General features: G+C 37.4%; 1 protein-coding gene across 14 annotated transcripts in view; it reads left to right on the top strand.

Annotated features, from left to right (window-relative positions):
• NPAS3 (neuronal PAS domain protein 3) overlaps positions 1-22,399 on the top strand; it is an 875,259-nt gene that overhangs the window by 576,736 nt on the left and 276,124 nt on the right. For all 14 annotated transcript variants that reach the window (XM_048484759.1, XM_048484762.1, XM_048484764.1 and 11 more), the window contains one exon: positions 1,365-1,454. In XM_048484759.1, the coding sequence (XP_048340716.1) occupies positions 1,365-1,454 (90 nt within the window). The remainder of the gene's footprint in view (positions 1-1,364; positions 1,455-22,399) is intronic.

Consider the following 22,399-nt stretch of genomic DNA (forward strand, 5'->3'; position numbering starts at 1 on the left):
GGCCTGGGGGTGGTAAAAACGCCGCCCCCAGGCCGCCGTTCGCACAGGCGCCGCTGCTGCAACGCAGCAGTGGCGACCTGAATGCGCTTCCCTCCCCCCAGGGCGGCGTCAGGCCGCCCTAAACAACAACCCTTTAAAGGGTTGTTGTTGGGGAAGACGCCGTCGCCCTCCTCCGTTCTACTCACGATGTCCTCGTCGTCGCCTGCTGGCCGTCGGAGCCCCGCCCACACTGTCCTCCGACCTCCAGGGGTCGGAGGGCAGCGTGGGCGGGGCTCCGACGGCCAGCAGGCGACGACGAGGACATCGTGAGTAGAACGGAGGAGGGCGAAGAGGCGGCTCCGTGCGGGGCCGCCTCTCCTGTGGCGGCCTCCGCTTGGCCTGCTCGCACGCTTGCGTGCGAGCGGGCTTGCCCCCCCACGCCACCAGCACTCTTGGCGGCGTGGAGGCGCAAGGAGGCCGTGCGGAAACGGCCATAATGTTCGGCCATTTTCCTCCTATCTGTCTTGCTCCAACTTAGCTGCAGTGATCCATGAAATGGTCATCTCCTGGCTGGATTACTGAAATTTGCTCTATGTTGGGCTGTTCCTATGATCATTCCAGAAACTTCAATTGATATAGATTGTAGCAATGAGGGTCCTAACAAGAACCTTTAGGAGAATTTCTGCTCAACCTATTAGCTGTTCAACCTATTACCGGTATCAACCTATGTAATCTGGATCAGATTAAGGGTGCTGGTTTTCATCTGTCAAGCCCTTAATGGTCTAGGATCGTCATACTTGCAAAACTGTCTCCCCTGCTATGTCCTCCCGAGGATGCTTTTCTCTAGTTTGCAAAATGTCCTCGATCAGGGCCATGGCTTTTTTCCACTGGGCCTGCAGGACAGAGATGTTTACATCCCCCAGTTACTGGGTAGAGCCCCTCTCTTCTAAATGCTCCCCTCAGTCCACATCCTCACTTACTTTGTTATTCTCAGGAGGGTTGCTATTCTCGGGAGTCAGTTCTGCTGGGAACTTTTATATGCTTCCCTCTCTTCTAAATGCTCCTGCCAGTCCTGTTCCTCACTTACTTTGTGGGGGGGGTTGTTATTCTCAGGAGTCAGTTCTTCTGGAAACTTAGGGTACCATATTATTTGTATTTTATGACTTCGTTATTTTAATTGTTTCTGTTTTTAAATGCATTTGACTTATTGTTATCCACCCTGAGCCCCACTGTAGTGGGGAGAGCAGCAGGATATAAATCTAAAATATACATAAATGAATAAATAGTGAAGAGAATTAATTCCTTGAATGTGAGATGCCTGTATGTTATTTGGTAATGAAATGTTTCACCGTATAACAAATGTTTCACCTTTTCTTACTTTGCAGTCCCTGGATGGATTTGTATTTGCACTAAACCAAGAGGGAAAATTTTTGTACATTTCGGAAACGGTCTCCATTTATCTAGGCCTATCCCAAGTAAGTAGAAAATTCAGTGGTGCAAGCTCAGTCTTGTGCTCATCATTTTTAAAGCAATAATCTGTTTTGCAGCATTTTGCATGTTATTGAATCTTTGATTTAATGGCTGTGTCTTATTCATCCTAGAAAATAATTGAATAGTGTGATTCAGTACTGAATGTTCAAATGGTGGAAAAAACACCAGAGCTTGAAATCTTTTTCTTCCACAAAGGATCATTATTAATTTATTGAGAACAAGTGAAGTTTCTTTTCTCTGTTGTTTTGAACTTTAAACCTCAGTACCTGGTAGGAAAGGGACATACTAATAGTACTTCCCTTGTGTCCTATTACTGGATGTTTATGGAGAACCCTGCATTATCCTGGGAGCTGACACAATGACAGGGAGTCATTCGGAGTCAAGAAAAGCTGAAAGAGACCATTAAAATGACTTGCAGAGAGGGTTTCAACAAGGACACATTTTGTTATTTTCATAAATGTTCAGTAATCTTCCTCAAATTTTTTAAATAAAGTAATTGAATTATGTTGTCTAATTGGTGACATCTTTTAACAGAATGTTATAAAGGAAAGAATTAATTATCATATAACTAATGGTTCTGGTTTTAGCAGTACCCGCTAGCCAGATAAATCAGAACTGTACTCATACAGATATGAGGACACCTGGAGATTTTCTGCATAGTATTTTACTACTTTACTTTGTCCACCCTGAAGAAACTCAGTAGTTGTGATAATAATATCTAATTGTTTGGTTTGGTGATGATTTGGTTGCTTTTGCTGCCATAGTGGTTTGGAGACATTTTTCAGGAGTGAAACTCTTTAGAACTGTGTGATTCATTTATACATTAGGGTTGTTAACTCTGGGTTTGGAAATTCTTCAGGATTTGGAGATGAAGCCTCGGAAAGGCAGGGTTTGGGGAGGGGAGAAACCTCAACAGGATTTTATAAGGTTCAGCCTCCAAGCAAGCTATTTTTTCTCCAGAGGAATTGGTTGATGTAGTCTGGAGATTAATTATAATTCCAGAAAATCTCCAGGCTTCACCTGGAAGTTGGCAACTACATATGCAGAAGGTTAACTGGAAGTGTTATTCTGAAGTAATGAAATAGAAAGTGTAAATGCTTCATGTAGAAGGTGAGAAAAGGGGGAGCAAGAGATATGGATAATGGCAGTGGAGTAATAGCCATTGAATCCTCAGAGGAAATGTAGATGATTTGCTGATGATTGCTTATGCATTAGTTATGTGGCTAGAAGAAGTAGAAGAAGAATTTGGAGACTCAAAGAGTCTCAAGACTGTAAGGAGACTCACAAGCTCCTTTCCCCTCCTCACCCACAACAGACCCCTTGTGAGGTAGGTGGGGTTGAGAGAGTTCTGAAGAACTGTAACTAGCCCAAGTTTGCCTTATGTAGAAGGGGGGGGGGTCCAGTTTGCCAGATAAGTCTGCCACTCACATGGAGTGGGGAATCACACCTGGTTCTCCAGATTTGAGTCCACCTGCTCTTAACCTCTACACCACACTAGCTATGTTGTTTACATGGAAATTTTAGCAAATAAAATAAAAGGCCTCCAAAAAGTATTTGTTAACTGAGCAGTGGTATTCTTGTATTTTGCTGCAATCCCTCATTTTGGAATAGGACTTAATTTCATCTGTTTCGGAACCGGTATCAGAAGTTTCTTTCTTCACAGTCAATATGCCATGTGGTTGCTAATGCAGTTTAAAAAAACTAGAATATTAACATTTAATATTGTCTTATGTGCATATTGGTGTATTTTATGCACGGTGTCCAACAAAGTTTAATAAACCAGTAAAAAAGGAGGATAAAAAATTAGTTTAGCAGGTAAATGCTAATTAGGGAACTCCTGAAAGGCATCCATTATACACTAGCTTAAAACAAATTTTACAGCCCTGTTTAGTGGTGTAATCCAAATTCTGTCAAGGCAACTGCATTTTCTGTAATTGAGATGTGTATGTTTGCTTTGCATAACAGATGGCTCTGTATGCTTAGACTGATAGCTAGGAAAATAATAATTGCATTATTCTGGCCAAAAGAATATTAGTTCTTGGGTTGGGGCCATTTCAGGCAATCCTCCTGCCAGCACAGCATATGCACATATATGGATTCGATTTTCAAGGAAATTGATGCATCTGGAATAGTGTGGCCATCTGAAATATCATCTGTTCAAGAAAAAAAGTTGGCTTTAACCCTGTCCTAGTCCTTGTTAAAGCCTGCTTCTACAGAGAGCTGCAGCACCAGTAGACAGACTTAATATTTGAACAAGTATAGACTGGAACACTGCATTTCTTTTTTCAGCTTTTAAGCATGACAGGAGGAATAGGTGTTCTGATTGTAAATAGTAAACTGGACATAACTTAAACCTGCTGCATAACAATACCTTTGTGGAAAATATTTGATTACAAAAGGGTTGTGGGCAATGCCCTTACTGTGAGAAAAGTTTGAGCTTTCCTGAGCTTAAAGCCTCCACTTTCAAAGGATCAGCTTGTGCTTGGGAAAGTCTTGGTATTTCTGCTTAAAATGGATAGATTAGATGGGGCACTGCAAGTGAATACAAAGTGTTCTAAAGCCCTATCCGGAAGTTTGTTTCAAAGTGTGTCCCAATAGCACGTATCGTAAAACAGTTATGAAAGTTTCATTGCAAACGCAATAGCATAATATTGATGTAATGGGCTAGAAGTGGGGGTAGGATAGTCAAGTTGATGTCTTCTTTTTAAAAAGCTGATGTGTGTTAGATGGTGTGCAGTTGAGCATCAAAGAGAGGAAGGGCACAGTCTGCCAAAACAGGGGCTGTAAGTTGAAGCTCACTACTCCTAATGCAAAGTCCAGAATCCCTTTAGTAATTTCATCTTAGAAACAAGTCCAGCTAGTGTCTTACTGTGAGATCTGAAAACTTGCTGTTGAGAGGTAGAGTGGTAGGAGACTTCTTACCACTCTAGAGTGGTAAGAGACTTTTACATACTGTTATGCTGAGGCTAGAGAGTTTCAGTTCTTTTGGAAACTGAGTTCTAGTGTTAGGGTTATTGTGCTCTAACGCCTTTGGTAGAAGTACAGTGAAGTCATTTTATTTCTAGTATTTCTGTTCCATCCTTTGGCTTCTCAAGTCCCACAGTGTGCTATCATCCATTGTCTCACAGGCACTGTGCAATTGTCTAGCAGGTCTCTGGTGAAACAGCACATACATTTTCTGAACAAATAAAATAAATTGGGGTTCATGAGACTTGTTCAGCCACATTTCAGGCAACATTCCAATTTGTAATCACCTGCTAGCTGAAATAAATAATTCTATTTTCCAAGTAGCAATATAATTGGAAGAACTGGAGAAAACGTTAAATCCCTGAAACAGAGGGTTCTATGACATAGGATCTATGCAACAAATGCACAGCAGGTGTGCATTTGTCATACTATGAACCAATAGCCTAGAAAGGTAGTAGGAGAACATTGATCCCAGGGCAGGAAGGATCAATACTTTTCCTCAAGTGGCAGCAGTGGCATCCGTAAAGGATTGTACAATCTATCTAAGCCATTCTCAGTTTCTGCAAGAGCTTTGTGCAATCTCATTTTAGACTGTGTTGAATTAGTCAGTATTCCAAAAGAGTTGCACTAAACATGATCCAAACATTCACATGATGAACACAGCACTTTACATTAGAACGCTGTATCGTTCTGATAAATATAAATAATCTGGTAAATGTTTGAAATAAATGCATGTTTTCTTATGTTATAGTTCTGCAAACCATTAGAAGCTTCTATCATTCCAAATAGCCACTCCAAAAGTACTCTTCAGAAGTCTATGATATTTTACAGATGCATTGCTAACACTGGCAAAAAAGACGCTGCAATCATCCACACTAAATTAAGCATTCAAAAGCTTTATTTACCACAAAGAGCAGCAGCAGAAATAGCTATGCAAACAATTCAGCTTCTTGAAAGGAAATGGTAATGTTTCACTGTAGTGATTTGAAAATTGTTCAAAGTGTGGAAGCCATTGTAGTCGGTTGTTATGTTATTGAATTTTTCTTTGTGATAAAGGTGCCAGGAACAAGCATTAATGGGATATGAACACATGAGATATCTTGCTTCCAATTCTTTATGTTCTATCTATTGCTATCAGATAAACATTGCTGGGATCCTGCCATGAGCTGGCAGAGGTTATGGTTGTGTTGAATAAACCTTGTGACACTTTGAGCGTTTACACATTCAATAACGTTGCACTTGTGTTCTTGACAGTGATGACTTGAACATTTCTTTTTTGGCAACAAGTTTTTATTTCAACATTTACAAATACAATGCATAAACAGATACAGAAATTTCAATCTAATATTTACATTATAACTAAAGGCACTTCCAGCTATTGCATCGTTTAAAAATAAATACATGTAAAGGCAAGCAATTAAATAAACAAAAAAAGAAAAAGAAATGATAACAGTAAAAAATAAAGAGAAGAAAAATAAAGAGAAGATAGTAATAATATTAAAAGAAACAAAACAATAAAAATAATAAAAGAAAAAACAAATACAAAATTATATACCATACATAGGAAAATGCTTGTATTCATATTTTCCTTATTTATAATATCCAATTTCTCCATTCCTCCTTAAAATCAGAGTCCAATTAATAATCTATATAACTTGAAAGCTTTGCTGTTCTAACAATAGTTATAACCTTATGTTGCCATTTTGCTATTGACACGAGTTTTCTAGACTCTCCAATATTTAGCCCAAAGTATCCTAGCATTTGTTGACAAATATCTATACAGCATAGCTTTATCTTTATATTTTAATCAACAATTCCTAATAGATACATCTCAGGGGGTTTTCTCAAATCTCAAATTTAGTATTATCAATATTTCTTTATATATGGTTTCCCAAAATTTCTTAGCTTTAACATAGCTCCACCATTGATGGGAAAAGGTATCCAGATGGTTCCCACATTTCCAGCAAAGCCCTTGAGATTTATTGATTTTTGCAATCTTCTGAGGTGTATAATACCATCAAAAATCATCTAATGGTGGTTTTCTCTTATATAAAAGCTCTTAGAATATTTCAGGTCTTTACTCCATAAGTTTTTCCAAGTTTCCAAATTGATATTATGACCCACATCCCTAGCCCAATTTATCATATATTCTTTAATATATTAATCTTCAACCTCTAAAGTTAAACATAAGTCATACATCTTTTTAATCAAATAGTCTTTTTGTTTCAATAATTTTTCTTCAAGAATATCTAATTCTTTAATTTTTTAACTTATTTTTATCAGAGTCATAACAACCTTTTAGTTGGCGATAAAACCACCAATCAATATTCTAACTGATCCGATTTAATTCTTCTTGAGTCTTTAATTTATATTTATGTTTTCCTTCAATTTCCTCCTTAGTAACTATATTGGAATATCTCAACTAGTTCTTACTTGGGTTGTGCTTACTTAATAGAGCTTCATGTGGAGAGACCCATAAAGGCATACCTGAATATAATTTACAGCTGTATTTTTCCAAGTTTTTAATAATGGTGCTGTTATTATATGGTGTGTAAATTGTTTATTAGCTTGGTCTTTTTGAAACCACAAGTAAGCATGCCAACCAAACCTTTTGCCTTCAACAGTGGCAAAGTGGTTAGCAGCAGGTGCATTCTAATCTGGAGGAACCGGATTTGATTCCCCGCTCTGCCGCTTGAGCTGTGGAGGCTTATCTGGGGAATTCAGATTAGCCTGTGCACTCCAACACATGCCAGCTGGGTGACCTTGGGCTAGTCACAGTTCTTCTGAGTTTTCTCAGCCCCACCCACCTCACAGGGTGTTTGTTGTGAGGGGGAAGGGAAAGGAGATGGAAGCCCCTTTGAGTTTACCACAGGAGAGAAGGGGGGGTATAAATCCAAACTACTACTACTACTACTACTCTTCCTCCTCCTCCTCCTCCTCTTCTTCTTCTTCCATTGTTAACAATCTCATATTGGTCAAAGACAGCCAATCTTTAATCCAAACTAAACATACAGCATCATGGTACATTTTTAAATTAGGTAATAATAACCCCCCCTTCCCTTTCAATACTATCAGTCAGAATTTTATACATAACTCTGGGTTTCTTTCCTCTCCATAGGAATTTACATAAATAAGTTTGCCACTATTTAAACACTTTATCTGATGTAATAATGGGGATGCATTGAATAAGAACAACATTTTTGGGAAAATGTTTATTTTGATTGCAGTTATCTTGCCCATAAAAGATAAATTCAGTTTTCCCCATCTTTTAAAGTCTTGTCTGATCGTGTTCCACTTTTTAACATAATTATTTTAAAATAATTAAAGATGTGAAGGTGATATATTTATACTAAGATATTCTACATTAGATGTCACTTGAAATACCAATAAATTTACAAACAAATACAAATACAAAACCTTTAATGGCATATAAAGAGTGGTAAAATACAGATTATGTTAAAACCAATTGACTAAAATTTACACAAAGGTTTCACTCTTGATCCAAGTGCCTTTGTTAAAAACCTGGCAACTGATTCAGTAGTGTGGGGATGATGGTCACTAAGCAGGTGTGAAACTATTTCCTTGTCTGATCTCACTGAAAATTTCTTCAAGATGGCCTCGAGAAAAAGCAACCGATAGACTGCCAAATCTTTGCAATGAAGGAGCACGTGTTCAGTTGTTTCGGGTAGGCCCGCTGCACAGGAACAAGTCCTGTTCTCCTGTGGGATGCCAAAATAAATTTGCCAATTTATGACTATTATTAGCCTCTATGTCCTTAACTTATATCTTAGGTTTATTTTCATTTATTCATTTATTTCATTTATTTCCAGATGTACTCTCAAATGAATGTAATATATCTTTGACTGTGTCAACTGAGTCCAAAGGGTCTTCTAGAATTACAAGGTCATTTGCATAAGCTCTTAGTTTATAAGTCTCATATTTTATTTTTATACCTTGAATGTTCTGATCTCTTCTAATGCTTTCATTTAAGGATTCCAGAGCTGTTATGAGCAATAAGGGCAAAATAGAACAGCCCTGTCTCGTGCCGCATTTTATCGTAAATTTATTAGATAATTCATTTTTAATAATTAATCTGGCCCATTGTTCTGTATATATTTGTTTAATACAAGAGTTGAATTTGTCACCAAATTTCTATCTATCCAAAATCTCCAAGAGAAAGTCCCAGAAAAGTTTATCAAAAGTTTTTTCCAGATCGATAAATAATAACACTAGCTGTCTATTATAAACTGTTCAATTAGTTCTAAAATATCAAGTATTATTCTGATGTTATCTTTAATCTGCCTTCCAGGGAGTAATCCTCATGAATATATTTTTTGAGAACTACTTTGAGTCTATTAGCCAGAATTCCTGTGAAAATTTTGTAATCGGAATTCAATAACGAGATCGATCCAAAGTTAGAGAACTCCAGAAGCTCTTTGTCTAATGTAGGGATTAAGGTTATATCTGCATCCTTCCAGGATTCTGGGTTTCCTCTAAGACCGGTCTTGTTAAACAACAAAAACAAAGGATCTACTAGTTCATTAAAGAAAACTTTATAAAATAAATTGGTTGTACTGTCAGGCCCTGGTGCTTTAATATCTTTTAATCCCCTAATTATCTGAGCTATTTCTTCTTTAGCTATCATTGTATTTAAATCTTCTACATCTTGTTCATCTACATTAATAATTGGGTATTTCTCAAAAATTGATTCTTAGCTTTAATTTCATCAGGATTATTAAGGATTTATTTCTCTGTTTTAATATTAGTTATCCAACTTCGTTTTTGTTTTAATCTAATTTTCTGAGCCAGCCATTTATTTAATTATCATACTAAAAAAAATTCTGCTGTGTTCTAATTAATTGTTTACCTAACTCTTGGTTTCATATTGTTGTTTGACAAAGTATAATTGGGACAAAACTTTCTCGTAATTAGGTTCTTCCATCAACTTTTTTTCCAGTATAGCAATTTCACTTCTTAACTCATAATATTTCTTACAGTTTTTTAATTAAAATATCTCTAATATAAGCCTTAAATGTAACCCAAATACATTTCATATACAAATCCTCAGTCTTATTAATTTTAAAAAAAATTATCTTAGTTTTACAATTTTTAATTACTGAGTCATTCAATAACAAAGATTCATTCAGTCTCCATCTATATTCGGATTGTACCTTCTTGGTTTTTAATGCCATTATTATTGGTCTATGATCAAAGGCAAAGCTCGAAAGTATCTTGATTTCTGTTATATCCAATATTAAATCTCTAGTTGACTAAGCCATGTTTGTCCTGGACCAAGTCTTATGGCAGTCAGAAAAAAAGTGAAATCTTTAATGTTATAATTTCTCAATCTTCAAACATCCACTATTTCTAAACTATTAACTAACTGAAAAAAAGATATTGGTAACTTCCCCTGTTTTCTTATGGTGGATATATGATCTAGATTGGATCTATCCAAATTAACTACTGCATTAAAGTTACCCATTCAGGAATTTTATTTAACAAAACTTTGAAAAATTGGCCTCCTTGATTAGGAGCATAGATTCCAATTATTAATATTTTTCTTCCATTAAATTCAATTTCAACCACCACATAGCAACCTAAAGGATCTGCATTTATCAATTTTTACTTCAAAAAATCTTTAACATGAAATACCAAACCACATTTTACCTGCATTTCTTGCTAAAAAATTCTAAATCTAAATCTCTATTTTTAAAATAGTTAACATTTTTTTAAATGATATGTGTTGCATTTGTATTCTTGACAGTTATGGCTTGAACATTTCTTGTGTATGTGTGTGTTTACATCTGGCATATCTTTGATTACACTGTCCTTTGATTTGTTTTTGTTGCTCAATTAGTGATCACATCCATGAGTTTGATTCAGAGTTAAAATCATTTGCTAGGGCAGGGAGAAGAGAAAATTTACTTTTCTGTTGCATATTTTTTAAAGGTGCAAAATGGATTACAGTGTGAACAAATAATTTGAAAGAAATCTTATAGCATATTAATTCTGGAGGTTTATGATTAGCTTGGAAATATTGGTGATAAAATTGGTCATGACTGAACAAGGTGGCATTATTTTTGACTTAATGTTAATATGTTGCAGATAGGTTGTGGTATACATTTGATTTGAACTCTTTTTCTTTTGAAATTTATAAGAAGGAATAAAAGTTGGAAAAAGTAAAGGCAAAACAAGTAAACAAACTAAAACATGATATTTCATGAACATCAGTGTCAAATATAATTGTTAGGGTCTGGTGGTAAATTCAGGCACTATACTATAAATGCGAAGAAAAGTCCTCTTCTGCTACTTCCTTGCAACAGATCATGGGTGTACACAGAAATGGCTAACTGTTCTTAATGGGGGGGGGGGTTAACTTACAAGACTTCTGCAATCATTCTTTGGTTTTCACTGCACTCATGAGCATATGTGTATTATGTGTATTAAAGAGTTTATATCATAATGAGTTTATATCAGCACCAGAGACCTCAGAATTTAAAATATGTTTCTAGGTACAGACAAATGTACATATTATTGGCCACAAATATCTGTTACCCAGCTTTAACAGGTTGTGAACGTATTTTTAGGGAATCTCCACCAGCTGCTAAGAAGGTAACAGCACACAAGTATCTTTAAGTTAGTGATGGGGAAAATAACTCGGATTGACAATTTGAGAGGCAGGCTGGAAGGGGATCTTTTTAGACTATGTATACTAGAAACGGCTTGAAACTTATCTGCAGAGAATTCATAAAAGACCAAATTGCAATTTAAATATTTTAATATAAATTTTGTTGCAAGCAATCACACACTAAGACGTCAAGGCACATACACACCGTTCCTAAGTATATAGATAGGGAGGAAAAGATAGGTGGGATGATAGAATGGGAGTTTTGGGGAGGCAGGGGACTTATACATTACCTAAATCAGCTAATGAGGATCTAGAGGAAGGCAAGAATTTCTATGCCAACATAGAAACCCAATGCGAAGGATGATATCATGTCTCACACCAACGTGACCAAGAGAGGTTCAAGCTAGCAATTAGCAATGAGGCTCTGGTGGGCAGTATTTTTATAGGGTGGATTGCTAGCTGGCGGGAACATCAAGCTTAGGTTTCGTTTTTCTGAAACTGCTTGGGATTTCCATGCTGGACTTGCGGGACTTGAGCTAATTAACAGCTCTATCAATTGTTCTAAACCCTGGGACAATGGGACCAATTGGTCCTAGATTCTATCAGTGATACCATGAATGGTTTATGCAGAGATGCTTCCTCAAGTCTCTGCCTTAAGTATTCAGATTTAGCTGAGGCTGATTTATTTAGGAAGGGATTTTGTTGTTAGGGAGATCATATCTAGAGGTTGAGGAAATGCAGGGAGAAAGCAATTGTTTGGAGAAAGGTTTTCTCCAGTATCAGGGAGTTCCCCAAAACAGCTTAGCGAGATGTGGTGTTCAGGAGATGTGCAGATTCCATTATGTCAGTGGAGTGCTTTAATAGGGTAAGATAATCAAAGATGCATGTCCTTGTTATGAGATGTCCAGATAATTGCCTGAAGTAACTCATAGATTAACTTTCTGCAAACAGGCTGTTTTTGCCTTAGGCTTGCTCTTGGCTGGGACACTCTGCTATCCACCCATACAAACATAAAAACTGGCATTTTGCAGCACACAGTATGAGAAATAATATTAACTTCAATATTTTATAAGGCAGGGGATTAAGGCCAGGGTTACATATCCCAATATATGCAGTCTCACTAGAGGAAAGTTCTTATGTTACAGATCTACCTGTTGAAATATGGTCTAGATCTCACCAATTCGTGTTAGTTTTTGAAATGCTGACATGCTTTTATTTTAGTTTAACCTATGTAAGTTCACCTGCTTACCAAGGACAATTATGCCCTGGTCCTTAACGTTCGGTGTTCAGATGATAACCATGAACAAGTGGTTCTGAGTATTGCTATAGGTATGCTTCAACAATGTCTGCTTTAAAATCATAGCAAAAATGTCTAAATGCCAAGAAACATAATTGGTCTTAAACATATGACATAATGGTCCAAAGGAATTGCTATGTGGTTATTAACATGATCAAGATTCAGAATTTGCTAACCTTAGGATTTCAGGAACCATCAACAAGAGTGGATAAATATGGGCACAAACTTTACAATGTTTTCCATAACTGATCAGTCAATACTCAGTGGTATTTGAAGATGTAAATTATTTTTAAAAAAATATTATGCTTAAGGTGAGCTCAGGTGATATGGAAATTTTATCTGTGATTTTAGATCTACACGTTGGATCATTTGATGCATTCAGGTAATCCCTTGATGTTACAGTTTTTGACTGAGAAATGTACATCTGTCAATCAGCCTTAACCTTCATGGTTCAGTCTGTTTCTCTATGGAAACGATAATATTGTAGTGAAGTCTAATGATAGAAATACCTTCATTATTTATTTCAGGCCATTTATGCATGCCCGTGATAGTTTGCTTTGCAATGGGGTTTTCCACTTTTTTTTTTTATGCCCAGGATTTTCCTCCTCTGAAGTATACCTAACCATTTTGCCCACCTGCCACTTCCTTGTTCTTTCTGCGAAACCTCCATTTGGAGAGGTTGTTTGTGTCTTTTCCCCCTGATCTTTCATCTAGCATTATTCACTAGACTATGTCAATTTCATGTCAATTTCACTTGCTTGAGTGATAGACCTTCATCTTTTCCTTGTACTGTTTTTCCTCTGCTTTTACCTCTAATAATTAGCCTAAGGGTAAGTATAAGCTACAGATAGAAGATGAAGCTTATGACCCTTAGTATAGACTTAATTTGTTTGTATCATCACTCATTCCAGAATATAGAGAGATGGATCCATCATATTGCCAGTGGTTGCAGTTTAATGTTTGACTCAATTTGACAAATGATTAAGCATTCACAAACATAATTCAAGTGACTTCAGGTATGTGGTGTAAGCAGGGCCACTCTACAACTATGCTATATGTTTGAGGAAGTGAAAAGGACCCGGTGAAATGACAGAGCCTTCAGATAAACTAAAATTAAAGTGTTAACCAATTGTTTTAAATATTCAGTAATAAAATGCGAAGTTAAAATTTTAAAGCCTTAAAAGCATTATTTTATAAAAACTGGTGATACTCTTCAGTTTGTCCAACGTGTTCTAAACTGAACTCTTTTCTCATCCTCAAGTTTAAATCCTCAACTTAAAGTGTTCCTTGTCCTTGCTTCCCAACTATGCAGGACACACACAGGGTTGCAAATTGCCCTTTCAGAAGAGACACTGCTAAAAAGAGAATAGTGCAGCTGCACACACATAATAAGAGCTAATAGAGGTGAAGGGGAAATAAAGGATAAGATGTTATTTAGTCTTTGTCCTTTTCAAAGCAAAATAGGTGGAAATGGGCCAGTGTATTTATGCGCTTTGTTCATACTGTAACTGAGCTTTGCGTGTTGGATTTCTGGGTATTCCTGCTATGGAATGGCAAATAAAATTAGAACTACAGCATATAAGAACAAGGTCAAATAAATGACAGTACTCGGTCTGTTTGTGAAGCTATTTTGAAAGGGAACCAGGGTGCCAAATGCTGTTTATTTGAATAATAAAGAAGAATTAGATTACCCTGATAACTTGGCCGAGGGCCAATAAATCACTGGAGGTTAAGGATGCTTTGCAACTGCCATGTAATTCCTTTGCTTTTTTAAAGCCCAGCTCCAGCCATGTCCCACCTGTTTTTGATGCAAATGAAGTTGAGGCTAGGGTCTGGTTACTGCATTACTTTATGTTGAATTTCGTTAAAATATATTTTCATGGGGATGTTGACATTTGCATTCTTTTTGTGTGCTCTCACTCAATTTCATACTTTAAAATTACAGATTTGTCAGAGAGATATCTATCTGGTGTATATTTTAAAAGGCCCATAATGAGAGCACTAAAAAAAACCCTACTATAGCCTTTTTTTTTGCAACACAGTAAATTTGAATGCCACTGGCCAGAGTAATGAGTATTCATTAAATTAATCCACCAGTATTGATAGCTTCTCATAGACATTTGACCTCATTTAAAAATAAACATTAAATAAACATTATATAATTAAACATTAAATATAATTCTCTGTAGTCATATTGCTTCAAGGAAGTGTTTACCCCCCCCCCCCAACTGCTCAAAATGAAAACATTTATTAGAAGGGGTTTTTGTTGTTGTTAGTTAAAAAGAGAGCGGGGGAAGCCCTTTTAAAATATAAGGGATAAGGGACCACTGAGAAAATAGATGTATCAAAATAATTCAGGAACAGTACAAAGTACACTGGCACATTATCAATTTACAACATTTAAATTGATAAATGCTCAGTGGTGGAAGGCCTACAAGGGCACTTTGAAAAGCAAATAGCGACCTGCTGAAGAAATTGATTTTTCCCCCCTGAAAATGACTGCATGATGCATCATTTGACTGCATGCTGTCCAAGTGCTTGACAGAGATAATCTCAGCAATCCCACGGGTGACCTTATCGTTCTCACCAGGGCAACTTTGTCTAGGTTCTGACTTTGTGCATGTCAAGGTTTCTGCAGGCAGGATCCTAAGGGGGAAAAAGTTCCTCTGTTCGATCTAGATATCGAACCACTCTTCAAGGCACCCTCCTTTCCTATCTGTCCTACACTCTCCGGAAAAGCGAGCTTGTTTCTTTTCTTCATAATTATGAATGAATGAAACAAGAGAATCTATCTGTGAACACAATATCTTTGCTGAAACAGTTTTTGTCTCTTCTGTATAGTTTAGCACACTTCTTAAAGGAGAAAAAGATACTTGCCATTAAGGGTTATCAGATAGAGCTGAGGAACTCCAGAGCATATTACAGTTTTCTGAATATCGGAAATATACCATCTGGCTTAGCTCTTTCTTATGTCCCGAATTCCTCACTGTGCCTTATATGAAATTCTGACATAGTTGCATTACTGGGATTTATTGTCTAGTGGTACTTCCCACCCAACCCCCATTAAAATGTGCCTTTTTGCTCACAAGAACTTTTAAGACAACTCAAGTACAAGTGACAGAAAGCATAAGTGTCAATATCCAGATTTGCATAATTTTGCATAGGCAGCCTGTACACAACCTTCACTATTGTCTTCATGTGACCCAAAACATTTTGCTTGTAATGCCATTTAGGCACCATGAATCCCCCCCCCCTTTTTTTTTTCCTGGTGCAGTTGTATAAATCACTCAAATGTAGCGTTCAGCCTTTGTAAGGTTATACCTTTTAAAAGTTAATCATAATATACTTTTTTTTGCTGTCCATTGCATTTGTAAATGAACATCGAACTGTATGCAGCAAAAGCTATTCTCTTTTTGATGCCTCCCAAAGCTCATTACCCAGTGTCTTAGGCACCTACAATTCACCATATTCACCCACTTTTACCTCCTTCTTTCATCCACGACATTAATTCTGAGCGAACAAGATGTGCTTCCCTGCTTTTGACAAGATTTGCTGCGGTCTCCTGCGACAAAAACCCAACACTCATTCCAGATTCAGAAAGTAGGATTTATAACAGCATTTTAATTTAATGTTGGATGTCGAACATATAAAGAGATCACAGTAGTACTAGAGCTGAAAATTGATGCCTTTTTTATTAGTGTCCTCTCAGAAGTGGGTGAGCTGTTGTTTGTGCAATGGAGCACACAGCGCCACAGCCAGATGAATGAGGATATGCTATCTGCAAGGAATCATATTTCAAACCACTGCCTACTTCTATTGATGTGCTCAGAGTTGAAAGGTTATGCTAGTAAATGCCATTCGAATTTCCAGCATGAAAAATCAGTGGAGTAATCCACTGTCTGTCACTTTGTAGCTGGTACGATCAACAATGCAATGCACAGTTATGTTTTACGTATTTTTGTTTTTTTATTTTTTGTATCAACTTGAAATTAGCGTCTTGTGACTGATCACATTGCTGTGCTTATTTTCCCACTGTGTGTTTGTACGGTGTCAGGAATATTGGTTTAAATGTTCTGTGGAATAGACAAAACTATGCATGACTGAAGGTGCTAAGGGAATCCAGAATATTATTTTACATGAGACTCATGTCTTCCTTATTTATTCCTTGGAACATATTTTACCAGCCATTGAGGCTGAAACACTGAAATCCTTTATGCAGAGGGGAGTCACTACTTATAATGAATTGCGCAAATTCCTATGGTAATAAAGCACAGCCTTGCAGCATTCCCATTTGATGGCTGGCAACTATTTTCCTCTTCTATAATAATTTCAGGCATGCAGTGTTGAAAATAAGATTTTGCTAAGGACCCTTTTTCGTACAGTTGCTTGTACTTTCTTGAAGAAGGGAGAGAATAGAATGAAATGTTAACAAATGGTTGTTTTTTTCATGATAATAGGAAGTGGTAATTTAGAAAAAAAAGAATTATAAATATTTTAATTGCGTTGCATTACATGGTGTCCTCCAGCAATAATGAAACATTCCTGGAAGCATATATTGCTTATATCTCAGCAATGAGACTTACGTTTAAATCATGTTTGCAGTCCAGAGACTACATATGCTATAGCCAGAAATGAGAGATCTGTGCTTTCAGAGCTCAATGAGCATAAATATGAAATTCCGTAACTGGCAATTGATAATTATAAAGTGAGCGTGCTGTCTTTGATGTGGGTTTTACTATTTATTTTTCAATAAGTGGAACACAGTTTTTCCCCCCCACAAAGAAGTTTATTTCCTGTATCAACTAATGGCACCCTTTCCCAAACCACCTTCTGTCCGCTCATGTGTTACAAATGAGTCAAAAGCACAGAGACCAAAACATTGAAGAAGAAACTTTTATTTTATTTTTAATTATATTAAATTTCTATATTGCCCTTCCCCTCTTGGGCTCTGGACAGTTTCCACCATTATGTATACCCAGTAAATACAATAACTATATTAACTACTGTCAGCTTAAAACTTTTTAAAACTATACATCCATCAACTAAAATAAGATGGCAAAAAATCCCTTATCACTGAGCCCCACTAGATCATAAATGGGGTGGGGCAGATTAAAACAAAACAAATTATCTGGATGGATGGACAGTTGGGGATTGAGTGGGGGACAAAGGAGGGCAGGCTAAGATGGTTACTGTTGCTACCTCAACTGAATGCCTTTTGTACTTGAAATAGGTAGCTGAAGTTACCATTTGCTCCAGCTGTATTTCCGTTGACCTGTATTCATATGTGGAAAAGATCTACTCATAAATGGAATAAAGCAACCCTGGCTTGGATTGCTGCTAAAATTTCCACCGATTTCTATACACAGAAATCCCTGCCTCCTCCTTGCCACAGACTGAAATTCCCCCTGAAATACTACTCCTTCAGGATGGAGAACACCCCACAAATAACTCGGGGCAGAGTCAGAGCAGCAGCAGGGAACTGGTGAAACTTGCCTCCTCCTCTTGCATGTATAGCACTTCTAAACAGGATCCAAGCCCTTGTTTGCAATACATATAAATTTGTTGAAAGATTAACATTTTCAGTTATCTAAGGTTTACCGTTTCTACAAGAGTTTACTGGGGATCTGTGTGGTTTATGGATATTAACCCCATATTGAATTGAATTGATAAGCCTCCTGCATGCAGCCCAATCCAGGGGGGCTGAACACTCACAGGGAGCAACAGAGGGCCACTTCAATGCATTTGCCCCCTCTGCCATTGCAAGGGGCAACCCTACCAGCAGTGGGGCAGAGACACCAGCAGCCAGCCACCGTTCAGCTCTGTAGTGGTGAAACCTGAAAGTCCAGGCTACCATGAAGCAATGCCAGCATCCACTCCAATGCTGGCATGGGGGGGTGGGGGTGAGTGGGCTGGGGTGTTCTTGGGGGTGGAACTGACTTTAATTGGCTTCCATCAGCATTCCACCCCAAAAATGCCAGCCTCTGGGCCTTTTAGACTTATGCCACACAGAAGTGCACCATAAACCATGGGCAGCAATAGGGCGATTCAGATGGTGGGAAGGATTTTGAGTTTCCCTCTCTTCTGCGCTATCCAAAGCCTCTTCCCCCAAATTGGATTACACTGTTAATGTTCATAATGAAAAATGTGCTCTGAAACTGTGTATAAAAACAGGGATTCTCTAAAATTGAGGTGAATCTTCAACATTTGAAAATCTAGTAATAACCTGCAGTGTGGGAATATTTTTTATGTATCTATGTATGTTACTTTATATGTTCTCTTTTATTCCTCTCCTTTTCTTTCCCTGTCTTTCTTTGCCATTTTGTTTCCTTCTTTAAATTTATTTTTGGGACTGTAGAAGATAGTAACAGGATGATCCAAATTATGTTGTAGCATGTGCCAACTCAGTGTTAGTGACGGCACTGAATTTTGGGCTGAAAAACAGAATATAACTGTGTATTTTGCTCACTCTCTTTTTAACTCTGAATCCAGTTTTTATTGGACTCATATGACTTTACCCATCTATCCTCACTGCCACAATCATCTCCACGATGTTTACCATGGGATTATTTCTTTCACCAGAATCTCTGGGAAATGTAGATCTGTGGATCCAGCACATGTACTTATTTTGAAACATTTCTATCCCATTTTATCTCCTTGGATTCAAATAAAAATGGAGGCTGTGTTTTGAGACTTAAGTGTCACAAGCTCTCTTCTCTCATCCTTGTGCCTAAGTGTTTTGGGAAAAAGGGCTCAAGGGCATGCAAGAACTCACGGGACAGTACTTGTGTCTCCTTTTATTTCTAGTTATATCAGAAAAAATGATAGGGTCAAGCTATGAAACAGGTATGGGCATAAAATAATGTATTTTCCTGACATTTCTGGTGTCTCAGAGGAAAGCACCATTAAAAGAAGTAAGACTTATCACATAATGGTTGCAATCCAAAGACTGTGTGACACAACTAGCAACACAAAGTCTGTGCTAGCAGAGTTCTGTGATCACAAATATAAGGTTCTGTGAATTCCAAATTCTGAGCATGTTTGCTATATGTAAAGTTCCTGCTTACAAAGGCTTTCCTGTTCTTCTCAGTGCAAGGAGCATTGACTTATGCACAAATTTATTTATTTGTGAAATATTTATTAATGAAAATATAGTAATATATTCATGAAACTACATAAATGAAACTTATCGAAAATAGTTATGTTCCACCTTTCCTCTTGGCTCAATGTGGCTGACAAATAATTTTTCAAGTGTTGCCTATCAAAAACAACTAATAACCCCCAAATTACTCCTCCTTCCTGAAAAATTGCTTTCCTTTCATACTCTCCCAAAACCCCACAAAAGTGGGTCTCGGGCTATGAAGGTCATAACCAGCACCTTCTATTGAAACTGGGAAAATACTGGCAGCCAATACCACTATTTTAAAGTGTGCACTGTATGTTGCTATTGGCCAGCCCATGACAACCACTGGACACCTGCATTCTGGATCAGCTACAGTTTTGATTTTGTCTTCAAGGTCAGCTCAACACAGAGGGCAACAATAGTCCAACTGTGAGGTTACAGTTCTATGAACCAGTGTGACCAGATTGGCTAAGTGTAAGAACCAAGAGAATTGGCTAACTGGATGGTGTTCCTGTATGTACATTGCTATCTTCATTTAAATGAATGGGGGAATTCTTGCATCAGAGTCTTTCACCTGTGAACTGGGTTATTTAGTCAGGCTGATTGTGTTAATAATCACAGATTGAATTTGCTGTATTAAAGTAATGACACATTTATTTAAGGTATAATATGTATACTTAGTTGCAATTGAATATTTGAGTTTACTTAAGAATGGTCAGTTATAATTACCTAGCAATAAATTTTATTGATGTGCATTCCAGCCAATAGATTAATTAAAAAACATTCTTATTGGAATTGTTATAGAAGGAAGGGAAAAAATGCCACCACCACTCAGGATCTCCTGAGAAAGTAGTTGTCTGGTGCAATTACAAAATAACTTATAACTCACCTGGTTGCATCTAGTACATGGGGAAGAGATTAATAAAAATATCCCAGAAAAATAGATTTTTATTCACTGAAGCCTAGAAATGGTTAATTGTAAAAAGCGGGAGGGGAAGGATACTTGGTTTCAAAACAGGAAGGAGGAATCAATTAGAGAGGAAAGCACACAACAGCAACAACACAGATATGTTCAAATGAAAAGCAACACAGTAGAACAAACTAAGCTGAACACATTACCTTGTCCCTCCTTAGCCCCTATTTAATTTCCCGTGGATCCAGTTTCCACTGAAGACTGAAAACTGAAGGCAAAGGAAAATCCCAAATGTACAAATATTTAAGTTAAATGGAGTTGGACCTAAGCAAGTCTCATTTCCAGTGGATTTTTCCAATCCAGTGCAAATCACCATCTTTGATGGCAGATAATACTTTAACCAAGCAGAGCCATATATCCAATATAGACCCCCCTCCATCAAGTGCCTGGTAATGGCTATGAATTTCCCCGACAAATAGATGGTCTGATCTAAACCAGATCATCTTTTGCCATAAAGGGATATAGTATGCCAGGATGGCTGAATTTGGAATGGAACTGAATACTGCATTGTAATGTAATCTATGGTCCCAGATGCTCTCAATGGCATTCCTGAGTTTAGCAAGTTTTAGGATTTCTGTCCTAGTAATGTTATATTTAATTTTGTTTGTAAAATCCATAAAGATGAGCTGCTCTGATATACATATGCAACTAGAACAAGAATGCTTGTCTAAGGAACACATGGCTGTTTGGATTAGCTATGTCACAGGATCCTCCACAAGGAAATCTGGAGATTCCTTTCCTATATATCAAGTCTGAGGACCTATATAAGAAATAGATTTTCAAAACAATGTAAAATGGCAGAAAGTTACTGATAATTTGGAAGGTTTTGCTAAATGTAACATTAATGGAATTCAACAATTTTAAAATTGACTTTGTTTTATTTTTATTTGTTTCCCATTATATTTGCTTATTTATTGGGATTTATCTTAGACGTGTGTGTTGGGGGGGGGGGGGAGGACAGACAGTCCAGCAAAAGTTTAAATACAGATCCAAATGAGAGAAGAAGTATTACAGAAAGAGGAGGAAAAACCCCAAAAGCAATCAGACAACAGCAAAAGCAAATAAAAAGGAGGGGGATTTTGGAGTTATATCCCACTCTTCTCAATCATGAAAAATATCAAAGCAGCCAACAAATTCCTTCCTTTCCTCTTCCTACAACAGGCACCTTGTGAGGTAGGTAGGGCTGAGAGAGTTCTAAAGAACTGTGACTAGCCCAAGGTCACCCAGCAGGCTTCATGTGTAGGAGCGGGGAAACAAATTCAGTCCACCAGATAAGAGCCCACCATTCATGTGGAGGAGTGAGGAATCAAACCTGGTCATCCAGATTATAGTATCACTGCTCTTAACCATTACAGCCATAGGTCGTTCAAATTTATACTTGCACACTGGAATGCATGTCATGTTCACTGAGATTTGCCTCTTCTGGCCCACTTAATGAAAAGGCTTAGAGCTAAATATGATAACCAAAAGCAATTCACTAAAGCTTCAAAGGCTGGAGCTGAGAAAGAACCCAAAGCAATGAAACTTCCTCATTCAGACTGAGAGGTTATAATAGCCAGTGAGATAGGCAAGCTGCAGTGCTACAACCCAGCGCTGCAGGGATGCTCAGCTCAAACTTGGTGGAGAAAACAGCTGAGCCAATACGCCCTTTCCACACAGACACTTTAAAATGTTTTGAGACAGGAAATGAAATGTTTCCTCTGAGGAGTTCATAGCTTTTACCCCAAAATGTTTTATTTCCATCCTCAAAATGTTTTAAATGCATCTTCAAAAATAGCAATTCTTTTGCTGAACGTTTTCAGAATGTTTTGACTTGCTGTGTGCATCTCTTTAAAACATTTTCCATGCCTTTCTGCAGTCCCTGGATTTCTTCCTTGGCACCATTTTCTGAGCTCTCCCCACTGTCTCGCCTGTTCATTTGCAACAGTTCTTTTTTGTTGTTAT

Source organism: Sphaerodactylus townsendi, linkage group LG02 (assembly GCF_021028975.2).
Source record: "Sphaerodactylus townsendi isolate TG3544 linkage group LG02, MPM_Stown_v2.3, whole genome shotgun sequence".
Lineage (NCBI taxonomy): Eukaryota > Metazoa > Chordata > Lepidosauria > Squamata > Sphaerodactylidae > Sphaerodactylus > Sphaerodactylus townsendi.